This window comes from Balearica regulorum, chromosome 3 (assembly GCF_011004875.1).
Source record: "Balearica regulorum gibbericeps isolate bBalReg1 chromosome 3, bBalReg1.pri, whole genome shotgun sequence".
In the NCBI taxonomy this organism is placed as follows: Eukaryota; Metazoa; Chordata; class Aves; order Gruiformes; family Gruidae; genus Balearica; species Balearica regulorum.
Genome location: NC_046186.1, coordinates 44,486,537 through 44,512,727, shown reverse-complemented (window position 1 = coordinate 44,512,727; position 26,191 = coordinate 44,486,537). Strand labels below are relative to the sequence as shown.

Sequence of the window (26,191 nt, the reverse complement as noted above, 5' to 3'; positions counted from 1 at the left end):
AAATAGGAGCCTGAGAGCACATCTGGCACGAAAGTCAAAATGTGCATCCTCCCAGACTCAACCATAATCCCTGCCATCCAGGGACAGACAAGGTCTGGAGGACTGAGGGATCTGACAGCAGGCTCAGGCAGTAGAGAGGGAAGCCAAATATAAATGAGTTATGGCTTCAGGAAATACGTAGCCCAAAAGGAAGATTAGAGAACCCCAAGGTTCACTAGATCTGAAGAGTGAAAGCACTTGTTAGAGTACATCCTCCCTGATCTCTTAGCAGTCTGCAAAAGCTGCAGTGGATTTGTCCAGGGTACTACTATAGGAAGCTCTCAGTCTGCTAAATAAGAAGTGCTGTACCTCTTGGTTGGAGATTTGCTGGTTTGGGATTTACGTGATGTCAAGAGGACAACCCGCAGCTTTTAGAACACCAGCCTGCAGTCTGCGAGCCACTTTCCAAGAGGCAGAAATTTGATTTTGATCTTTCAGCACTGAATAACACACAGCAAGCAGAGTTGTTGGCTGAAGTCTGTCTAGCAGCACGAATGATGCATTTCATGATATGGTAACTGTGATTAAGGTAGAGGTACATAATGCAGCTGTATTAATAGCAAACATTTATCAAAATTAATGGCATTAAAGTGAATTGCAATGTATTAAAAATATTTCTCCATTTTTCTCAAGTGCTGATAAGATCTATCTTCTTAAAACATTTAAGCTGTAAAGCATCAATCATCAGTTGCCCGGTTTCCTCACAGGGCTGCTAGACAAACATATTGTCCTGTACAGTCTTCAACAGGTACAAGGAAGGATGCATAACCTGTATGACTTTAGCAGATTGCTTAGTCATAATTAAAGAGCTCCCTTAGTAACAGCTGTATCAACATCTCAAAAATTTTTAATAAATGTTTCTGCACAACATCCTTGTGAGGAAGGGAGGAATTCTTTATCCGAAAGACAAACTCCTCCCAACAAATACAGATCCCTGCATTCTCAGTCTAGTGCTTTACCACGAGCTTCCTTCCTCCCTCCCTGGTGCTACATAATGATACCGGCCTTCCCAGAAAGGTCGTTATCATATCAAAAAGGTTGTGAGACAGTGTTAGTTTCTTGTTTTTTTACGTATGTGTTTCCTATGAAACATATAGGACAAAATGTCAATTTTATAATGACAATTAAGAATAAACATATACTTTTCAAAACTGTATTCACTTCTTTTACACACTTTATTGAATGCATTTATATTACCATTTGTCATATTGACTGGAAATGAGACTAGACTGAAGCCTACCTAGAAGTCATTGACTAACCTCAATAAAAGTATTTCAGCTTTTTAGACTTCCAATAAAACAGTTATGATCAAAAATCAGATTTACAGAAGAATGTAGCTGAACTACATTAATATATAACATTATATAGAGTAATGAATCATATTATATTAAAGCAAAGAGTTGCTATAGTGGAAAAATTAAACTTTTCATCTACTCGAGCTCGAAGTGAAGTAAGGTAGGGACAGAAGGTAAACTCTCAGCTGTTGTAAATTATCACAGCTCATGGAAGTTTGCCATTTTACACCTTCTGGGGAATCTGAACTTCAAAATTATATAGCACTTTTCTTCCAAGTATCTCAAAGCAATTTATAAGCAGTAAAACTCAAGCTTCTCCGAGACAAGTGTACATTTCAACCATTTTCCTAACATGGGAACTGAGAGAGAGAAAAATAAGTGATATGACAGAAAACAGCAATGGTACAGCTCACACTTAATCAAAATCTTCTGTCCCTTCAACCTGTCCACAACTGAGCCTTTTTACCCCACTACCACAGTCCTGTGCAGTTTTTTGGTGCTCCACGCCACAGAATGAAACCTGGAGAGATGCAGATATCTGAAACTGAGGACAAAACCAACCCCTAAATATCATCTGACAAAAGTATTTGAGATATTTTTGCAGCTGAAAAGCACATCTCCATACAGGGAATAAAACACTGCATTCTTTGTTAACCTTCTTGAAGCAGCGAAGACAAAACTATCCCACAGTGTACTTCAAGAGAAGTGTGTTCTTGTTTAAGTCCTCAAACCATGGAGTAGTTTCCTGTAACAGTCATTTGGAACTTCGCTACAAAGGCAGATCTACAAAGGAGCTTCTTGCACCTAACTCATTCTTCTGCTATGAAGGAACAAGCAAGGCCCAGCACAACCCCTAGCAATGACACTCCATATGTACAACTGTGTGTAAAGCCTGTGTGAGCTAGTGTGTAGTCCTTATTGCAACAGACTTTACAGGTACCCCGCTACTGACAAGTCTATTTTCCTGTGTACTGCAATGACTGACTATCACACCTGGAAGTGTATACAAATAAAATAAATGAGCTGGGATTGATCACACTGGAAAGGCTCTACTTCTGCAATCAAAATAAGTTTTGTTTTAACAAGACCATCAGAAAGGAGTGTGGAGGGTGACAATCTATCCAGAGCAAAGAAAAGCAAAGCAATAAAACCAAACCCAAAATATGGCATCCGGAGACAGAACCTCACTTTTTCCTTTCAAACACGTCCAGCCATAAAGATAATTAGAAACGACAAACAAGCGCCCTCATCGTAAGCATTACTAAAATGTAGCTTCATAGGTTCCTACAATCTGTGGAACCTAATAGATCTGCCTCTCTAATAACTCGATCAAATGGCAAGAAGCTCTGAGGTAACAACTTCTTGTCATCCATTTTCTAACATAGCACAAAACGCTCAAATTTGGATCCTCCATCATTTGTTGTGTTGGTAAAACCAACATTGCTAGGTGCTTTATCTCTGATCAGTTTTTCTGAAGTTGCAATGAACAGAAGCTTATCTCTTCATAAACCCAGCTAACTAGGACTCTTAACTGTAACTTGATTTCAGTTTACGGAGATCAAAGTTTATGATAGCATGTCTCTTTTCTCAAACAGGGTGAGGACAGAGCACATGGGAGGTGGAAGAAGAGGACCTCCCCCCACTCAGCAGCCATCATTTCAAAATCTAGAATTGCTCCTTTTTATTTTGAGAGGAAACATTCAGGCTGACATCAAATGCACTGAAACAGCCACATTTAGCATTAAAATAAGTTGCTGGTACATAATTATAAGTGGAAATTACAATCTTTTATCATCCGATACGCATTGTTTTCATTGCTATTCCTCTCTTGCTATTTTTTCCCTTGAAATATGTTTTAGAAGTGTAGTGGCTCTCTATGGAGACAGGAATCTATAAGCTTTCATCAGTAAAAATTGTTAGAGAATGAAATAAGCACAAAATCGACAAAATTCTACAAAAATGCAATTCAGCTCTGTGAAAATTAGTCTAAATGGTTCTTGAATGTAGAAAGATTCCTATTCCTTTCTTCCCTATTGTTAGGGTATAATTTTCTATGGATTTAATAGGCAAATCCAACAAATCACATAAAAAATGTATCATTTTCTATAATAATCTTGACAACAGCTATACAGGACTTGCATGTCATTAATATCTTAGGTCACACAAAAAAACGTACATCAGAGTATATACTCTCCTTAGTCAGTTTATATATATGTATGCTCTCAACATGTCATGTTATTACAAAATCACTGAGGTGAATTTTTGCAAGTGAAATCACCAGGTGATTTATGTATTTATTTATTTTTTTAAACCAGTGATACCACCAGCACCTTCACTACAAAAAACTTTATTGCTGTTTTGTTCTGCTTTACTATTTTAATGAACCAACTAAGCCCTCTGACAAGGCAAGTGTCTGCTTACCCTTCTGGGTCTCACAGGCAAAAGTTGTCTCAGCGTCCCCTGCTTTTGCCCAGCCACTTCACCCCTGCAGTTATCAAACATTAGCCACTGAAGTCCACGTTATACATTAGTGAGCCTGATCTTCAGCTCCAAAGTGCTGCTGGAACCTCATTTTAACATGGACAGGCCCACTAATATTAACTCTGGAAATATTTAGGCCTTTTCCTGTCAGCAGACAAATTTACTTCTGTCTTCTCAAATCCCATGAAGAATGTATCTCAACATAACAAGAAACACACGCACGTATTTCAGGAGTTGGTATTTCTTTTGGTTGATTTTTCATGTAGGGATTTTTTTTCCCACATTCCATTTTTAAATACAAAAAAGAACAAGCAAGTACACTAGGACAAGCTCACTCACCTTTTTTAAGAGCAGAATAGTTTCCCTTTTAATCAAATCAGATCTTAATTATGTCAATTTTATTAACTCTGCTTTAGTCTTTAATCCCCATGTGATGGGTTTCAGATTAATGCAGGACTCATATTATTTTTAAGTGATGAGTTAATTTTTCAAAATCAACTAATTGTCCTAAGAATGTTATTTCTTTTAAAAAGTGACTTAAACACTTAAAGCCACATTTGTAAATGCATTTGTAAATGCATTTATAAATGCATTTAAGATCCCAAACCTATCTCATGAATTGGGAATGTCAGAGCTGTCCTACTACAAAGTTTAAATAATCAATTTACATTTGTTTTAAATGACTACATCACATCTGAAGCAAACTGAAACAACTGCAACTGCTAAAAGGTGAACCTCATAAAATTCAGACCTATACAGTTTCACACGAATGTTAAAAGAGGCTCCACCCTAAAGGAGCAGTTTGAAAGCTTTTCAGCACAGATTCTCACTTCAGAGACTGTGATCTTCCCATCTGTCATTACTATCCCACACAGACCTCTAGCTTGGAAGCCACTTCACAGTGAGGCTTCTTAAGAACTTTTTGACAAACGTATTTGTCACAATTTCTTCCATTTCTCCCTGACACAAGGGAGTCCAAGGGGATCAAAGGTGTATAAGGACCGCTTTGTCGTAAGGCCATGAAACGCCCAGCTCTGCAGCTCACTCACACACATCTGGAAGCTGCTAAGGGTATCCCTGTTGAGGTAAGCAAGGACACGCAGGAGTGCCGCTGCTTTTCCATCTCCACTAGTGTCCTGGTCCTGGGGCGGGAGTGATAGCGAGACACCACAGCTGGTCAGATCTCAGCAGACACACTGAACTAGCCACTTAATAGCAGGTCTAGACAGATGGGTGCAAATTTACTTCACCTAACGTTACACAGTTTAGGTACTTAACCCCAAAACTGGATTCTAGCTATCTTAACATAGTGATGACAATTTGTATCGTTTCAGACAACCTGGAATTCAATTTTCTTTCTCTATCTTCTTTGGCTCCATAGTTACAAATAGAGGTAATGCTTCTACCAGCTCCCAAAGGAAAACTTGTTGAAATACGGAGCTGGGAATTCTCAAAAGAGATTCTCATTTTCTATCATTTTCCACAAGCCTAAATCCATCAGAAACACTGTTAAACAGCTTTACTGGGATTTTGAAAGTGTAGAGATTACTAACATTTGTATCTCTAAATAGAAGACATTCACTAAGATAGCAACACCAGACTGCCTCCTTTGATCATCCATGGTATGAGTGGGGTTTAGACTTTATTTATGTTGTTCTTTTCTTTAACTTAAAAATGGAAGTAATGTGTATTTCCAACCACGCCTGGCTTTCACAACAGTCTGAGCAATTTTCTTTTATGTAACCGTATAACTGTGTATTAAGCCAATTATACTTGTTAATGTCCAATAGATCAGTACCACAAAGAGCATAACAGTCAACACAAACCCCACCATAACAGACTAATTCAAATGCAGAAAGCAGTATCACAGAAGGGGCCTTGCTGTGTGCACACCTTAGTGTCCTTTTTCAGCTTTCTAAATCAAAACACACAGCCAGCTGAAGAAGTGACCTAAATTCAAGAGCTGTGGGCACAGCAGCCTTCCTAAATACTGATGTGATGCTCTGTGCAGTTCTGAAGTTAATCTGGGATAAATAAGGTGAGGCAATGTTACTGTAGGACACTGAGGCAAAAGTAATGCCCTCCAGCAATTTCTCTATTGCTTACAGCAATAGCAGCAAAATACTCAAGTTTTCTGATTGGAACTGACATGTATCAAAAAGAAAATTAGAAGAACACACAGTTGGTCCTAATATAAACCTAGTTTTAATATAAAAAAATCTCTTTCTATACTTGATAAAAAACAGTAACAAGATTAGCTAACATTCAAGAAATATCAGGCAGAAACTTTGAAAAGTTCAGAACAAAAGCTTATATAAAGTTCACAAAACTTTACTGTAAAGGATAAGGTTAAGAACCCATTAGATTTAAGCTAAGGCAGACAAAGGGGGAAGGTATTTCAAAGTAAGGGGACAGAGCCAGCAGGGGTAGCATTCATTTTCACTGAAGCCAAAATGCCATTACTATTACAAATGATGCAGAAATATCAGGAAAAATGTGCGTGACCTGAGCACATCAGCAGAGTGTGAGATTCAGCTGCCTACATCCACTGCCTCAATCCATGAACCCTGCTAATCAGCACTTCCAGTGGACGCTGATGTCCTTGCAGATCCTGTGCCACAACTGCCAGCTTGGCCTATATATCACGGATATCCTACCAAAAATGCTGCACATGCCTATATTTATAAAAACGAATCCCACACAAATAGTCTGGAGAGACCGTAAGGAATATTACCATTGCACGCAGTCAATTCAGGTGAGATACCTGTGATTTTGAAAATTAGCCTTAGGAAAATGAAACCTATACCCTATCATAGGTTATGTTTTCACACTATTTTTATTTGAGGCTAACTATGTAATCTTGTTTGCAGTTAGTCATGATACACAGTGCAACCACTGCAGATCCAGCACAGTGGATACTGGGATTCAAGGGTGACTCTTTGCACTTCTACATAGACTACTCATGAAAAAAGTACTAAAAAAGGGGGTGAAAACACAGCAAAACACGATGGGCAATAGGCTAATCTTCCCATATAGCCTCACCAATTCACCTAGGCCTTGATATGCACCAAACTCCTTTTTTCTCTCCTTTGCCTCTCTTGATAAGAGGCTGACAGCCACATTTTAGCGTGGTGGTTTTCTACTTAGGCTAAATACTCACTAGGGATGAGCATTAGACCACCAGACATGATTTCACTTATTGCCCAAGAGAGCACTTAAGCTTATTTCTTGAACAGTGAAAGGCTAATACACTGTTTAAACACAACGTTGATTAGTGAGATGCTTTTCTTTACTTACTATTTCATGTCATTACTTGTTTTACAGTAAAACTTAAGTTCACATTTAGCAAGGCACTTAATCCACACTTCATCAAAACACATATATACCCCTGAGAAACATGAATTTTGCTCTCTCCATGTTAAAAATTGTTCTGTAGAATCAAAAGATTGACAGGAAAAAAAAAATTCAAGTACTGCACTGAAGGAATGGCAAGCTTGTACTGGAACATGACAACCCACTTTAGAAACTGCTGTTCTACATAGGAAAATGTGGGCATCTCTGGAGATGTATGGAAGATGTCTGTGGGCCTGTCTTCAGCAGAGAACTGTTCCATCGTAACAGCCTGCTATAATCCATACACCGCAAGATTTCCAACAGCACCAAACTCTGTGGGATTTCTGCTGGAGAATACTTTTGGCCCTCCAGAAATGCCACCAGGAGATTCAAAATGGAGCTCAAGTGTAAGAAAAGGTAGTTGAAAATAGGGCATTTTGCTCTCCCTTAGAAAAGGACAAACAGGACTGTAATAAGAAAATTGGATTTATACATTTTTATAAAATAGATGCTTAACAACTCATACTGACCTGTACTGTAGTTTTCCTGCCTTATTTTTCTATTTATTCAAGTAAAGACACTTCTCTAATACAGAGACCAAAGACTAATTTTGCACATCACATCCACAGTAACAAAAAGAATAACTTGTGCTATGCTTTCAGATGTGGAACATCTGCTTTATGAACACAAGTTCACAACTTGCCCACAAGGAAGTTAAGAGGGTTGGAACGTCTTGGGAGCCTAGCCCCGGAAAAGACACGACATAGTTGCATGCTTTCTAGCTGAATAAACTACTCATGCAGTTTTATCTACCATTTTTTTCTAGATTGCTTGCTTATCAGTCAACTACCAAGGAACTGAGCGGCATGGCAAAGTAAAAAACCAAGGAAAAAACTCCTAACCTTAACTTCAGAAGAAGTATTGGCAAATACTAAAACTGATCTCTTTTTGATGTTAGCTGTTTAAAAACCACATATATCCTTTGAAGACCTACTTAACCTGTAGCAGAGAAGGAAGAAACTTATCTATACTGATCTCACATTCAGATTTTTTGCCAAAGAGTTCACCTTGGATCGAGTGCAGTATTTAATACAGTATCATTTGACCAACAGACTGCTGGGAGACAGAACGATCCAGTAGATATTTCTATCTGAAGCTATTAGTATGAGCCTTGAAATACGAACACTTAAGCCTCATGACATTGAAGTTTTTAACAGACATGATAAGGCATAACTATACTACAACTAAGGCTAACATCAGTTTATTAAATCTTTGGCTTGGTTTCTGCTTGCTGAGGTTCCAACAAGAAGCACTCTACTGCTGGATTTGTCTGAAAACACGTTCTGTTGTACAAGGTTGGTTACCTTTTCAATTATCAAGGGAAAGAATTCATCTGCTTCCTTAAAGTAGAGCCAATGATCCTTTCTAGTAATGGCCAATTATGAAAAGATTCACTTTTCACTTCATGATAAACTAGACATTTATGTCCTCATCATGACCGTTTCCTGTGAAAAAAAGTGTGCGGAACAGCTCATGATGAAAGGGAAAAATAACAAAGAATTTCCTTGTTTCCCCTCTAACTTCCTCAGGATTCTTCCTTGGGTTTCTTCATTTTTTTATTTAATCCTTTCTTCCATGTCCCTGCTTTAAGTTTTGTCAGCTGCATTAAAATGTGAATAATCATAAATTTCATAAATACAAAATAATATATCATAATCTCACATGCTAGTAAAATGCAAAAAATCAATATGAAAACAAATCCTAATGTCACCTAACAAGCATTGTTACTGGCTAAGCCTAGCTAAAAAAATGATGGAGGCTAGTAAATTGCTCCAATTTCACAGCCTATGGAGGTTTTCTGGTAGGCTTTCTTTTGGTTGTTTATTTGTTTTAAGAAACACATCGTTATATTCCTTGTCTATTGTCTCCACTAAAGATAAGACACCTACGTTAAACCAAAGAGTTTCATAAGATTTTAAGAGGTAGAAAGAGGAATGAACTACTTAGTTTGTCCACTTTACCCTGGTTTGGAAGTCACATTTTTCCTTCTGAAAGAATCAACAGCAATTGCTGTTGAAACATTCTACGTTATCCCACATCCTAGTATATTGACATTAATATTAGTGTTTAACTTTCTAAAACCTGTTTTGTTCAACGTTCTATTTCACCACATTCACTAAAATTAGGCAACTGTGAATTGGCAGCCTAACAAAAATCCAAAATGTGCCAGATATGAGCTGCAGTCACTTCAGTTCAAATCACGTTCAAGCATCACTCTGAGTACACATTTTGATGCATTAAAATAACTGCCTTAATATTCATGCACATTAGGATTGAATTGCCCAGTGGACACTGGGAATTTAAACCAGTGAAAGTAACTGTGCTCTGCACCCTTTCCAGAGGTTCTCTGAGGGAAGCTTTAATTTCTGCTTAGGGCTTTATGGGAGCCCTACTAGTAAAGGTGCCTTGGGGCCATGCCGAATTCGTATCGCCGTAACACGCATGATGTGCGTGCACAGGAGGCTGCACTAGTCACAGGTAAGACAGACAAATCAAGCTGTAGCATCCCCCATCAGCTTTTCTATTATCTGCCCCACTTTGTGCCAATTTCCTCCAGCTTCCCCAACACCTCTTGCTTTGCTGTTCTTCCTTAAGACATGGGATGGGGATTTGTCAAAGTCAATGAGCACTTTATTACAGTGAGAGTGCTCAGTAATGAACAATTCAGCAATTTAATGAGATTCTGTAGATCTGTCTCCAGCCTGTCCATCAAGTTTCACTTCTATAAAGCACCCTGACACTAATCCTCTGGCATACCCAATCTTCACCCTGGGCTGAATATTAGATTCTTCCATGGTATATTGCATTACCACTATAACCTTAGCAAAAATGATGAACTTAACTACACTTGAGGCAATATAGCTGGTCTGATTTGATTTTCTTCTGTTGGGTTGACTATGAGGGAATTACTTATTTACTAAGATAAAGCAAAAAACCAGTTTCTTATTGCCTTCTAAATGCCTAAATTGGTAAATATTTATGTGTGTCTTTTAATTCATTCTGGGGACCTGGAATATTATAAATATATATTTATTCCTGGTTGTACAGACTGAATTAAAAAGACACACGCACATTTTGCCTGCAGCGGAAAACTAGTTTAAAAAAAATTCTTCGGAACAGCATTAGTAACCTTTAGAGAGGCAATTATGATAACACTTAAATGGACAGTGTGGAGTTTGTTGTCACTCAAAAAGCAGCATATTACCTATAAGCATCTTTCCCCAGTATGACCCTGCAACAGAAACAGAAGTTTTGTCATATTTACCTCATGAAGTGTTCATTGACTGGAGTGCACACAATTAAGAAAATTATTTCTGAGTTCCTCCTGCAGGACAGGACAATGACACAAGATTTAAAAACCTCCCACTTTCCAAACTTTGCTTCAGCAGGTTGCATAGGGCATAGTACTCCGTATATGCGTGTTCACTGCTGAGCTGGCATTAAATAATACTCGCGTGGCTTTCTGTAGCAACTTTCCTAGAAAAAGTATACTCAAGTGCATAGCTAGATTTCACTAACCCTGCAGAAAAATTATGATAAAATGCAATTGGCTGATCAGCCATGCTCCATGTATGAACTTGTACATCAAAACCTTTTCTGATAAAGGGAATATGGGCTAGTATTCCAGAGTATCATGCCTAAAAAAAGCAAACACCAAACCACACCCACCATCATGGGTAGTGTGCAGCAGGTTCTGTTGTACAGACATCCTCCAGAGATTAGGATAGGCAGGAGTCTAACTTTATGTTTAGACTTTATAAAATGCTCCCTAATCTAAAGCCTCAAAGTTTCGGAAACAAATATGGCAGTTATCAGACTAAAGGGTTAAGTCACATCTGCATACTGTTTCTGTGGTTTGAAGAGCTTAACTAGACATTTTCATTTTTTTAAGAATAAATATTTTGTTCCTGCATGATGTTATTCATCTATAGAACATGAAGCACCCCACAGATGAACACACATTTTACACTTTGAGAGAACAATGGCGTATAGATGAAATTATTTGCTTAGAATAATCCAAAAGATAAGTAGATAAATAACAGACTGAAATATCAATCAATTTTCTGACTTTTAGTCTTCTCTGTTGGACCAGGATAACCCACTTGCTTGAAAGAAACATATGCTTTCTTTTTAGGAAGTTACATTCTACCTTGAAATACCCTGAAATACTTTCCTTCTATAAAACATGACAGCAAAAAGGAAACAGAAAAGTTTTTGGGTAATCAGTGTTACAGAGATTTCCCACTATATCATGAATTGCAATTTTTACATACATATAACAGGAATGTTTCCAAGGAGAGACTTGGTTTTAGTCTTTGTTTCGCTTTACAGGCTACATGGTTTTTTTCATATTAGGTTTCCTACCCCACTCCTCTCCACACTAAAGGTCAGAACAAAATGCTTTTATCTTGTTAATATTCTATGACTAGCAACCCGGTCCTTTTCCAGAGCCAGCTTTTTAAAAGAAACGATCACCACTTCCAGCTTCTTGCCACAAACCTTCCATTGATGCCTCCACTCGGCTCTGAGCAGAGCAGCCTGTGTGATGATTTACTAATTTGCTTCAGACAAAGTCAGCTGTGGTGGCCTAAACCATCTAAATAACTACTGAAGTTACACAGTTAAGTTTGTCCAAGCAAATGGACAAGCATTTGTCCAAGCAGAAGCAGGTTTGCTACCAGATTTGCGGCACTCGCCTCACCAGAGACGATAACCAAGCTGCACGTATTGGCCATCTCTTCCACCAACAAAGTGGTAGAAAGTGTCTGGCCACATCTGAGTAACATAAAGTAAGCAAGACGACAAATTTCTCTGTCAAGCAAACTAATTGCATTAACACAACACAACAGTTTTTGAATTTAATTTAAAAATTTCCCTCGGTTGTTATTCACAGTTTTTGCTCAAGTGCTTATTCTCCCTCGAGATTGCTCCAGGGTTTCAAAACAACAGATTACTGCTATGGCTTACAGAGTATCACACATTCTGCTTGTGGCCTTACCTGCCAGATTTGTTCTTCACTGAGTGAAGTGAGTCTATCACTTTTAAAAACCTCTCGAAGGAGACAGTATGGGAGTGCCAGAACTTCTTCAGGATGACTCTTCAATAGCTCAGAGAGATGTTTTACTAAGAAGTCAACCACTGCATTCTCCAACAAAGTGAGGTTGAAGAGGTCCGCAAGCTTATACAGGTCCAAGTAATTAAAACTATTTAATTCCTAAATGGGTGAAGCAAACAAAATAGTCTCAGAAAACCAAACAAAAAGAAAAAAAAACAGAGAACAAAAAACCCCACAGGTCTCAGATAATGAAAAAAAGTTGTTCTTTTGGAGCTGTGGAGAAAGAAGGTAATATAACTTGAAATTAATTAACACAGCCTCATTCAAAATGTATGTGTAAATGTTACCAGTGCATACGTAAATAGGTATGATAGTATTAATTTATATTGCAACTGCTAAGGTTATATATGCATACAGCATCTGTAAGAAATATGGATTAGTACATAAAATAATAAACCAACATGATTTATACTGTACAACAAGAGCTCGCAGGAGTCAACAAGTAGATTAAAAAAATGTATTTGGTAACTACAATGGTTTGTTACAAAGCAATTGTTTGTTCATTATTTACTGTTTTGATTGAGCTAGAGCACCTGTACAGTACGACTTTTAGTTCCATGAAACCTCACAAAATACGAGATGCTGAGTTACATTTTATTATGTATAAATTTATCTTCAATGAACAAACAGATCCTTTTTTTTTCCAACCACTGACATCAACCTATAGCGGATGTTGGCCTCATTCTTTCTCCCCCTCCTTCTAGCAGCAGAGAATCCGTGGAGACAAAAGCTAGAGTAATTCAGTGCAGGAATTTTTTTCCATCCTGGTAACAGATAACCTATATTTACAGGCTAATGTTTTCCACTTGGCATCCCATGTAAATTAGTGTCTGGACAACTAACTACTGCTATTCTAGACCATATGCTCTTCAGGGGAGAGGCCAAGAATTCATCCATATTAGAGAAAAGCACCCAGGAGGTCTGGGAAATAAGCATGTTTACCTGTTTTCTCTGTTCTTGCTCTATGCTCACACTTCTCTTCCTCTCCCCTCCGCAATCCTGGTTTTCATCTTCCAATTTACCGCATTGCTCCCTATCAGCCGCCTTCTCCTTGACCAGCTCCATGTGTGAAAATGACAAGAAGTCTTGTCAGTTTCACTTTGCTGGTTAGTTAACATAGGGACTAGAGCAGGAAAGAGAAACAGACTAAATTAAGTCAATTTCACTTTCACTGCTCTGCTGGATGGAATGGCAGCACCAAATGAAACTGACAAGAAATCTTGTAAATGTCAAATGAGCTGCACGGCTGGCAGATAGAGCAGAGCAACAGGGAAGATGGGAAAGTGCGAAGAGGGGTTTTTTTGGAATGTTTTATGGACTACATCTTGAACGTGTGAATTGGGTGGCTGTCCCAATGACTGTGGAGCTGTTTATGCATATGCAATGGAGAGTGGAGAAAGAATTTTTTTCACCTGCTTAGAGGAGTCAGTACTGGAGGAAACAGAAGCAAATTCCTGTGGAGGCTCCTGCTTGTTACCTAATCTCCCAGTCTGAACAGCACACCTTCCCTTACAGGCTCGTGCATTAAAGATAAATCCTATTCATTATCTACTTAAACTGCTGCATAGGAGTTTCGCATTGTTTTCTTGGAAGAACAAAGAAAAGTTCTTTATGTTGTCAGAACAAGCGCTAACAGCCATCATCCCAAAAGCCACAGATATGCTAGTGTCAGTTCCTCTTCACACTAACATAGAGAAGGTAAGGATAAATCCTCCCCAACTGCAGAAAGGAAGAGAAAGGAATGAATTTTACATGAGAAGTATCTGGTCTGTGTGCTTGCTCGGTGATTTAGTATCTGCAGATCACAGATGCTACCTCACACCACCACTTCTGTGATGGCCATGCAATGGTGGCAGCAACGCAGAGGAGTATAATCAAAGTAAACATCACAGCATTTGACAAGCAACAACCATAGTTTATTGTCCCTGGTTTGGAAGACCATCTTTTCAAAGAACTCCCCGATTGAATGAATGCCAAACATCCAGAAAGACATGTAGAAGAGCTCAGTGTATATTTATTGAGCTCTTTTGTAGTCAACAGCTCTATCCGGGGAGGATTAAAATAAACAAATAAATAATCAAGCATTGTGATCTGAGGATCAACAGCACAACTAAAATACAGGCCTGATTAAACCCCACTAAGTGTCAATGGAGAAGGGCAGATGGTTTTGTGGACTTCAGAAGAGGACAACACTGGAGATACCACAATAAAATTTTTCCTCATTAGAGGGAAACAGTAATATAACACACAAATGCAGTTTTCCCCTGAAAAATCCTCACATTTTCAGTGAATTCTGAAAGACACTGGTAAGCCTTCATTTTTTGTTTGGGTATTTTTGACGATCCCGAAACTCCCCTATCCCCTCAAATCAACACTAATTGAAGTTTTTAATGAAAGCTGTCATGCAGTTGAAGAAGCCAAATTTACTTATGGATGGATAAACTCTCACCAGTTGTTTATTTGCAATATTATTTATTTCTATTTGTATGTGTTCACTTATTTCAGAGGCTTATTTATTTATGTGTCTATTTATTATGGGAGTTTATTTGTTTACTTATTTTCATTGGTAAGTTTCAGAGGATTCTTGACGCTTCACCTAACATAATGTGTTAGTGACCTGCTGGACTTATGGTTTACTGCTTGATGAATATTGCAAATACATTTTCTTAAAACTGGTCTTGGCCTGTAATCAAAAGCATTCATTTCTGTTTTTATAAGGTTAGAGTTGATCTACAGGTTTGTATTTAATGGCCAAAGAAGCAAGTAGTGCATTAGCTTTTATGAATGAAAATTATCAGACTGTCATAGCAATACTCAAATCAAAATTACACAGTACTATACAGTACTGTCTCTGTGATGATACTAAAGGGCAAAAATGTCACACTGAGATTGCAAGTTGTATACCACAGATCAGATAACCTAGCTCTTCGTATGTGGTAAGACTTTCAGAAACATCAGACTAAAATGTAAGTTAGCTGCAAAAAAAAAAAAGTGCACCTTACCTTCTAGCGTTAAAAAAAATCCACCAGGAAATATCAAAACCATCACTGTCAACTCAGTCTGATTTGAACAGATTTTCAAACTACATCTTAATTGAATTTAAATTTAGGTGTGGTCAGGAATAGGAGTTCTGGCAGTCTCTTGTTTTTCACAAATTTTATTATATTGTGTTAAAAGAGCAGCTACAAAACTTAAGTCCTGTGCAACTCTCTTCTAGTGCTCTATCGCAGTATGTGTTCTGTAAAAACATGCAATACAGAATAGGCTTATGTAAATTATTGAAACTTTTAATCTTGTTTTTATAAACTTTTAAATGTATGCCACTTATCTTTTTTTGAACTAAAGGATGAAATATGAACACAAGCAGAACTGTCACTAAGAGCTGAAGAGAATTAGGGAAAGGTAGTGATCCTATCTCTTCTAATATGATGTATGTTACACTGCTGAAACACACTCAGACTAAAAAAATATGTATATGATTATATATACAGATCTTACAACTACTAAAATCTCACAGTAAACTCAAACCAATTTAATAAATTGGCCAAATTATTTATCAGTGTCTACTTCTAAACCAAGAAAATATCTTGGACTCTATGCATTCTACTTACTATACATTCCCCTGCTTCCCCTCTCTCTAATGTAAGAGAATCCATTGTTCTACACTACTGGTCTTCTGCTTCAGTAGTATCAACCTTTAGATGCCAAACCAATTTAACAATGAGCTGACATTTAAAGGCCTCGTAAAAGAAAATCAGTTTTCCGAACAAACATAATCTGAGAGATTACAATATTAAATATTCAAAATAAATGATGTGACATTGTCCTTGTTTTAATATGGAGGTGTATTGTCAAATAGGAATAACAGATATAAACATCGTATTTAAATTACTTCCAAATCCATCTTTATTCGTTTGTACTTTAAAGAATAATTGCTATGCACAAGCCACAGAAAAGGATGTAAGTAACAGATTGATAAATTAGAGTTAATCATAACCAAGTACACTGCAGACTACAATATACTTCTATTCCTCTGCTCCGTGTTATAAATAGCAGAAAAAGCACAAGGAGAACTAAGGGGAAAGAATGCATTTCTTTATGACCTTATTTGAAAGATAAACTCCTTGGGGAAATACAATTTATTCAGATTATCAAGACCCTGCTGTGCAAATCTACAGTCTGGGAGCACACTACAGAGATCAAACAATATTTACTTTATTCTGTTGGGTATAAAAGCTTTTAATGAATGCATAATTAAGACAGAAAAAGTATATACAGCTTTAGAATTCCACTGCCAAGCCAAGCCATTAATATCCAAAGTATCGTACCCAGTTGTAACTCCACCTGCGTTCTATTTAGATTACAACGCTGTTATAAACCAAGGTATTAAATGCCTAGTCCTGCTGCTGTGCTGTTGCACAGTGACGCTACTTCCCCTTTTCCTAAAAGGGGTTCAGTCTCTTTAAAGCAAAAAGGGAAGTGTGAGGTCTCTGGGACAGGGACATGTTTATTCAAAATCCTTAAGCAGCACCTAGCACAACAGGGTCTTGACCCCAAGTCCTCCAGATTCTCTGCTATGTTAAATACTATGAACCAGCAGCACCATTCAGAAGAGAACCTTGACATAAATCATAGCAAAGACAGACTCTAAATAGATAAGGGATAGCAGCAAAATGAAAAATTATAGTGACAAAAATACTTATCTGACAACAAAAGGGATCAACACAATTATAAGACAAAAGAAATCCAGTTCTGATGGTTCTAGCTCTTCCTTTCTATTTCAATGTTTCTGCAAAACCTCACACATTCACTTAAGAACTAACAGATCATGCATGTACTCAACAGCAAAGGAACAGCCATACCTATTTCATACTTAGCATAAGCACAAATCCTTCAAAACCGGTATTTTTGATCTTATTTGAAATTTTCCTCCACTAAACACCAAAGCCATCCAGTTGAACCATGAAAGACATGTTTTGCTGAAGCCTGGTCACAGTGGAACAGCTGGGTCAGAATTTTGCAATGTATAAAACTGTGTTTACATTTATTACAAGATCAGTGCAGACTGTAGATGTATTAATAGGCACAGTAATGGATAACTTTTTAAGTGACTGCTTTTATAAAATTACCTTTTCTGGTAGATCACTGCTTTCCCAACACTTTCTGTAATTGTTTTTGTTTTCTCTTTTAAGTATGAAAAGTTATTTTGCATCCTTGCTATTATTTCAAAGTAGGTCTGGGGCTAAGTACAACAGCAACAATATCAAAACATCTCACTTCTATTATTTTCCCTCTTTCCTAGGAGAATTAATTTCCCTCCTCACTTAGTGTTTCCCTTTACCTGCTTAGTTTTCAGTTTCAATCCTGCTGGCTGGTGCTAGTGAGCACCCTCTTCGAAGGCATGGTGGAGGTCTGTGACCTTCAGAAGCACAGTGGAAAGACATGACATTCTCAGATTGCTCATGTGATGAGACATATGTGTGGTCTTCAAAAAACAAAGTGAAACGTGCCCTACGCAGATTGTCAAAAGTAAAACCAAAAAAAGTAAACATTTTCTCAAATCTCATATAGACTAATCCAAGTTGTTAAATAGCACAAATATTTTCAAATGGCAATCCAATCAAATACTTTAAGTGACCCTGATGATACACATTTTTTATATATTGCATACATGATTATGTGTATCATGGAAAGAAATGTAATAATGAAACACTAAGACTACACAATTAAAGTTTCATGGTACCACTGGAACATCCACAGGTAACTTTCTGCAGAGTTTTCAATAGCTGCTTTCCCTTGCTAAACAGATGTTGCTGTGGGAATTTTTAAATTTTTAAAATTTTTTATTTTTTAACTGCACCTGGGGTAGAAACTCCCCAGATGAAAAACTTCATATCTCACCTGACTTCACATCTTGCCAGGTATTCCTGGCAAGATAACTGTAGCAATCTGTATTATTTAACAAATAAAAATACAGGAAGGAAACAGAACATGGAAATCATCAAACCCTTCACCTGGCCCTTTTATACCATTTCAGACAGTAGAAACCCAAAGGGAGGATTTAATCAGATTTATCAATGTTTAACTTTTGCCAATTATGGGAGCCTGTCTTTTCTTCAAGTTTGTTATGAGGAGTAACATAATCCTGCATTCTTTACTCCAGCAGAAATCACAGAATATTGGTACATAGTCTTTACAGATGGTTCATTACTTTATATTTTTGCTAACTCTTCAGAGTTAATACAGTGCTTGAGGAAAGCTGAAAACTACTTGGCTAATCCATTAGCCACCAGCAATCTTGTATTGTAAATGTTCAGGTATCTTTTTTTGTTGTTGCTCATCTTTTCAAATCCAGAAAGAGCAAGTTTTGTCCTTTAGAAACCCAAAGTTCACAGGAGTAGCAGTTAAAAAAATAATTACCGTCAACAAGAAGAATAAAGAAAAACAGGACTGTACAATACTATTGCTTCCAATTCTTTTGCAGACTAGTAACAGTTTTAGGGTGATGAGGATACAGGAGTAGAAGCTATTCCCCTACTATACTGGACAAGCTCAAGTCATCTTCATCATAAATTAAGAAAGATCCATCTTAAAACTCGCTCTGTTCTTGCTCCCAACTACTGTTATGAGAAGACTCAGTTGACTTTGAGACTCCACCTCCTAATTTCCAGCTTAATTTACTCAGTTTATATGCATTTGTTCCTGTGCCAACATTATCTTTTCGTTTTAACTGCTCTCCCTGCTCCTGCCCCCCTCCCCCTGTATTTATTCCCTTGATATATTTACAAAAAGCAATCATATTCTTTCTCAGTCCTCATTTTGCTAGACTAAACAACAAGCCAAAGTCTTTTAATCTCCTCAGGTAAAACAGACCTTCCTGATCATGTTAGCTGCCCTTTTCTACACCTCTCCCAGTTTGATTTCATCTATTCTTCTGCATGGGCAAACTCTTCGCAGTACTCATGATTTTTCAGCAGTACCTCGTACACCAGCATTAATACTTTCTTAGCTTTATAAATTACCTTGCATGAAATATCCTAGACTCAACCTGCCTTCTTCTTGATGGTATCACATTAGTAGCTCAAAGCCATCCTATGATTTAATACATGAAAATTCTAGTGAGACACAGTAACAACCCTTCAGTCTGCCGGGCAGGACAGAAATAATATGATATATTACAAATAGGAATTGAGTATGATCCACTGAGATGCTACAGATTCTACTGAGGATGCTCAGAAATTATTTTCCAATTGCTTATTTAATCTCTTGCTGTATTTGAGTAACAGATCTTGTAATTATCCTGGCACATACCAGTTACTTATTGGGGAAAAAAATATTTCAATAATTTTCTTAAGACTTGTTTCAAAAGTAGGCAAGGAAATCCCCTTAATATTCTGAAAAAAAAAGTAAATTTTAAATCAATATAAAGTATCAAAGCTTTCAAACATAGTGAAAATACAAGTAGAAAATATGTTTCTAGTCACAGTATGTTTAGGTGTGATTTTTATTCTTAATCCCCATCTCCATTGTCTTGAAACCATCTCAAAAAGTGTGTTACAAAGAATGAGACTGACAGAAAAGACCATTGCTTTCACATTAAAAATATTTGGAATTGAAATAGCTCATAGGAGTTGCTGTCACTGCGAAAACCTTCCATTGACCCCCTTCATCAGCCTCTAGAAAAACAAATAGTTTGGATATGCTCAGTAATCACTTCTTTGAACTTTGCAGCTAAAATCCCATTCCATTCTAGCCGCACTGTCCGTAAGCTATTCCACAGCTTAGCAAGACCCTGACTGCATCATTGTCCACTGTAGGACAAACCACAATGCCAAAACCTGATGGCTGAAAGTCCATTTCTACTGTGCTGGTCAGGATCCACTTTGGAGCCCTGGCAGGTCAGAGCAAGATACTATCACTTTCAAATGCAGAAGCATGAGAAAGAAAAAGGAAGAAAAAAAAAAAATAATCAAAGAACAGGAGAGCAGAACCAGACAAGAAGCCCAGAGATAAAAAGGGTCAAAACAGTACTGGAATCTAGCAGAAGAATTAGAATCACAGTCCAGAGATGTGGCTTCTCAAGGAGGCTAGATGATAGTTCCTCCAACTGCTCTGGATATGTGTACATGAATAATGATGAAGAAGGATAATAGCATGATAGTCACTAAGTAAAAAGCAAGTCACTCATGATGTTGTGCTGAAGAACAAACAGCGAGCATATTCCAAAATTATCAATATACTAATGTTAACACTCAAGGTATAAATAAGAGCAGGGGAGGTGTTCATGTGCAAAGAATATACATGATTCAAACAACCCTGTTGCAGAATCTCTTTATGACATTTTATTTCTGGAACATTTCAACAAAGTATACATGTGCTCTGTAATAAACCCATAGAGGGACCACTTTTCTTAAAAACTTGTCTCTGCTTCAGAATCCCAGGCAACAGCCTGTCACCAAATGCTTAAGGATTACAAAGCTAATAAACACATCTAAAAAAAGGAGAATTGGAAAAGGGTAACTGTAGTGAGCTGAACATCTAATCCCACCAGAGAATGAAACAAACTATCTAAAACATGTGGAATGACAGGTTAATTAACACAGACAAATTCAAATCTCAGAAATATTTGCCAAACAACAGAAAGCAACAAAACTTTCTCAGAATTTTAAGGCACTATGTGATATTCTATCTACAGAAAGGCTGAAATCAGTGCAGGATAACTCAATACTGAGTATAATTTTGATAGACAATGCAGAATCAGTCACCAATTTTAAATCAGTAATTCCTAATGCAGTGTAAGAGTCACATCATCCCAGCTATCTACTAACATTTGACTTGTATGAAAGGAATAAGGCATCAGTGGGTGATCTCACTTTTTTGGAAACCTCAAAAGAGTTCATTTTCGCAAGTTTACAAGAAATATTGGCAGAATAAAATGGGACAAATTTAACACAAGGAGTATTAAAGAAAGTTGAGCACTACAATATTTCAAAAATTTCATATATTGCATACATTTAATAGGATACATCTTAGATGGATCAAAGATTCATTCAATTACAATCTCAAAATGAAGTTATTAATGATAAGTTATAAAGCAGTGTAACTTTATCCAGCAAAGTCCTCAAGGAATTGATTCTTGGTCCAATACTGTTGACAGTTTAATTGAACTACAGAATGGGAAGTTCTGCTTGCAGAGTTTGCAGAACACTGCAAAAGCAGTGGGGTAACAAATGATGAGAATGACAGAATGTGAGTACTGTCTGGCTTTCCTGGCAAAGTGATCATATTTTAAAAACAAATATCTGAGAACTAGTAATGTAGTTGATATCTGGAACAACACTTAGAGGCCATCAGAAGGCACTAAGAAGCAGTCATACATAGCAACATCAGTTCTCACAACAGTGCTGTGGCAAAAAAAAAAAAAGGCTTCTGTCATAAAATGCAAACTGAGTACTGTCCAATAAAAGAAACAAACACTGTTGCTGCTTCAACATTACATTTTAAGGCTACTGCTCAAACATTGGTCCCAGTTCTGAAGTCTGTACTTCAAGGATATGAAAATACGAAAGGCTAGAAAACCAATCTTGCAAGATTTAAGGTGCTCAATTTTTTTAAAGAAAGACTCCTAGAGGATTTGATCTTGAGCAAAGATATTTAGAAAATGGAAAGACTACATGAAAACAAAATAGTTCTGACCAAATTTTCAGAAAATAGTTCCTGGTTCATGAAAGTAGGATCAAAAGTTACCCTGGCCACTGGACTAGGACGTACAGGACTATTTGCATTGCCTTCATGTGATTATGAGTATTTTGCAACTCTGCATTAAAAAAAATGACTGCAATAAACCAAGTTTTTTACCAATCGTCTGTACAGGTTAAAAAAGGAAATATTTGCACAATTTGACCTCTGAGGATATACAGTTTCACGTTCCTTGAAGAGCAAGAGACTTGTTGCAGCTGTAGGAAGATACGAGGGTACTCAGCAGTTAAAAGAACTTGATGATAAGTATGTGAATGATAAAAAGGCAACATTAAAGTTGTTGCAAAATGTATTTTATTTGGAAAACATCTGTTCAGGTGTATCTATGCTCTGGCAATATCTGACCTCACCTCAAAAATTACTAAGACATTTTTTGTTCACAGCACTAAACTAAGGCAAATTTTATTTTACAGAGAAAAAAGGAGGAGCAGAAGAATAATTTAGAAGATTTCACATGATGCAGAAGATACAAAAAACAGAACCTCAAGTGCCTGGAACCCACTCCAGTACTCTAGTAGTTAGATAATTCTTTTCTTTCCCACCCCACCCCCAACTGTAACACAATTTAAAGTTATTTATGCAGCTCAATATATCAGCAAAATGTCTGTAACATGTTTTGTATAAGCATTATGTCTCAGTAAATTAAAACCCCCTACAACACTCTGTCCCTAAATTTATGCAGTGAAAAGAACATCTCTCTCTCATGACTAGGAGCTGTGCTGATTAGAAGGTTTACTACATAATAATCAGAACGGATTTCAGGAGGTATACAGGATAAAAAGGGGTAGTAGTATAATAGTCCACATACACAAGGAAAAGTAAAAGAATGAAAAAAATTCTGGAAGCACCGCTGAATTAAAAAAAAAAAAAGAATTCAGTATATGTTAGGATCAAGGGAGGTTTGCTTGTATTTTAAGCATTATTGGCTAGAAATTCACTTATCTCTCAGTCAGAAATTATTACAAATCTGACTCTCAAAACCAGATAACTTAGCGCAAAACCCAAATGTAAAAAAAATGGACCTTGACTCAATGTCCAGTTTGACAGTTCCTACATCTGACCTTCAGCAGTGCCAAACAAGTCACAAGTCCTCTCAAAACTAACACACGTGAATGTTCACACTGCTGAAGGTGCTAAGCATCGGGAGGGCATGAGCCTTCAAAGATAGATCAAGGTAAGTTTTGTTCATTTAGTTTCTAGCAGTTCTTACCAAGAATAAAAAAAAAAAAAATTCCTCCCTCCCACTGAATGTCAAAAAGCTAACAGTCAGAATTCCATGCTTTATCACTAGGGGTTTTTTTTCCACAGAAATATCGAAAACTATTCAATCAATACATCATATATGTAAGACGCACAACCAAATGACAAAATTCTCACTGGCCTCAAGATTTCACCTTGAAGACACCACCTCTAAAAGGCCCAGTTTGTAAGTGTTCATAACTACAGGCACTTTCCACTGTCTCAAAATCCTGAAGTATATGAAGGGTCCCTCTTCAGTACCTTTAAACACAATCAGAATGAAGGGAAGCCAGACCCCCTTTAACAGAAAATTGGAAGGGCATTTAGAGGAGGGATATAGATTAGCTGCAGAAATACATGGGTTTTGAATTAACTGAGCTACCAAAAACATTCACTGTTTTTTAAAAAGCAACAAAAGCTTACTGAAAAAGTTTTTAGTCAATGATTATTCCATAAAATGTTATAAAAATTAGTCCTTTTCAAATACATATTTTAATAAGAAATGTTGCTAAAACATCCAAATTTCAAAGATTTCAACCACATCCAAAAGCAAAATGCTAACAGCAGCTTATCAAAGGTTACATATACCTAATGTTTGTTTTCCCCCATTCTGAAATATTCACCACACACACTGATCATTTTAGCTACTTGTTTTATTCCTTTTCAAGAGTTCCATTAATCTGTTCAATTTTTGGTCCAGGGCTGAATGGTGCTATATGAGTCCAGAACTTGATTAGGACTTTTTACTAATGGTGTATAATACACATGGAAATTATGACTCACAACTGTACCTAGGTAGTCAAATACTTTCAAGTATTTAGCTACAGTAAACATTCAATATTAGTATCTGGGGGTCCTTGACATCATCATTGTACACACATACTCCCTGCATACTTCAGTTCCCCATGAAGATGGTAACGCTACAAATCTGAGTAAAAATATTTTGAGGAAGGCAAAAAAAAACACAAGCACATATAAACACTGATTTTGGGCCTGGCATATGACATTGGGCCTGTCCTCCTAGTTTTCTCCATGTCCACAACATGCTATTTCAAGTCAGCAGGAATTCCAATCCCAGTGCGTTTTGGGAGCTGATCCTACCTGAGGTTACTACAATACTTTCCCCATGATAAACAGGTATGCTTAGATGCTATGGAAATTCAAGGCCTTTTGCATATATAATTAGAACAGATGTGGCTTATAGTAAACAAGGAGAAAACACTGAAATGGAATTCAGAAAAACACTCCTCTGAGTGGCTTTGGAAACTTTCACAACAAAGGTCAAAGTGTTTACGCGGAAAGTCCAGCCAATATATTACTACCCCTCTAATCCAGAGGACACAACAGCTCCTATAAAAATTAATGTAGAGACAATTCCATGCGTTACCAGCTCGATTCCTGCTGAACTGCAAATAAAAGATCCAATGCCACCTATGCAGCTAGACACACTCTGCGGTAGAAATCACAAATTCTGTAAGACTTGGTTGAAACAGATGGGAAATCTAGCGGCAACTTCCTCCAAATTAATAAACAGATGTTTAGAATAGATTATACAGGAAAACAAGTGAATAAAGTTACAAACATTTTTCAATTTGGAACAACACACTTGCAGGACATTATTGATGGTTAATAAAGTTGTTGACACCACTAATCTTTAGGTTTGTATCTTTAATTTTTAGAATTAGTGAGATGAATGAGGACAATTTATAACTTTCAAAGCTCTGATTACATATTGGCTGAAGATTCAGTAAGACAGCATGTATACATTTATATTCATTCTGCGTTCAAAGCCTGTTCAATACGCTGGACAGAAATGGAGTTCTTGTTTTAAATAGAATTAGTCATCACAATTACAAGCAAGATACAGGTTCCCCGGCAAATTCTACTCTTATGCTGTAGTGCAAACAAAAGACTATAAATGAAGTGTGCTAAAATGCTGTCTCATTTACTGCTGCTAAGAGTTCCACTGGAAAACAGCAACAGCCTTACATGCAACTTGTTTCCTTCTTTGTGCTCCCCTACAAACTGAAATAGTTAAGCGAAAAATGTTTCTCTATTAAGTACTGAAATGGTGTTTAACAGTAGTTAAAACCAGATGACAATTTGGGGTACCTCCATTTCTGAAACTATTTATGTATACTTTGGGCTTAGGTAATTTTCATTACAAATCTTTCTTCTTAACTAGCACAACACAATAGCTGAGGATGTTGTCAGCACATCAGATGGATCAAACAGTAATGATTAAGCCATCAGAAAACCATAACATATAAGGGGGGGAAATCAACTACATAGGTTCATATCAAGTTCAGACTCTTTGCCTTTAACGAGACATGGTCCAAAAAAAAGTCTAAAATGCAAATACTGCCAAACTGGGGGATGTATCAACTTAGATCCTTATGACTTCAGTCCACCTCCACCATTAACAAACAAGGTCTCTTCTATTAATCTGACTGTTAAATGAAAATAAAATTTACAAGATCTTTTAATATCTTTTGCGGCTGGAGCAGACTGAGTCATTCACTGTTTTCCTCAGTTTAATACTTCAAGTGCCAAGCTGCCTCTCAAATCCCATCAAATAACACATTTTCTCATTCATTTACTTAATAAAGATTCAGTTCCTGCTTAACATTTCAAACTTGAAATTGATCCCTGTGAAAATAATAATAGTGTGTTTAAAAATACAAAGTATAAAGGAGGTAAATGATACTTACTTCATAATGAAGAAGGAAAAAAATCAGTTCTATTTTGGCTAAGCCAGTAGAGAAGAAAGAAAAGATGGACAATTAACTCTCTACCACAGTGATACTTCTGAGATAAAATCAGATTGTAACTCACTTCAGGCCCAATGTTCTCTTCAGGTTCATAGGTT

General features: G+C 37.0%; 1 protein-coding gene across 7 annotated transcripts in view; it reads right to left on the bottom strand.

Annotated features, from left to right (window-relative positions):
• Nucleotides 1-26,191, bottom strand: part of KLHL32 (kelch like family member 32) — a 130,673-nt gene that overhangs the window by 25,429 nt on the left and 79,053 nt on the right. For 6 of the 7 annotated variants that reach the window (XR_012834473.1, XM_075747760.1, XM_075747758.1 and 3 more), the window contains one exon: nt 12,208-12,423. The exons of the other annotated variant lie outside the window; for it this stretch is intronic. Coding sequence is in view for 5 of the 6 variants with exons in the window: in XM_075747760.1 (XP_075603875.1) it covers nt 12,208-12,423 (216 nt within the window). In the remaining variant the exon portion in view is untranslated. The remainder of the gene's footprint in view (nt 1-12,207; nt 12,424-26,191) is intronic. 7 annotated transcript variants of the gene reach the window in all.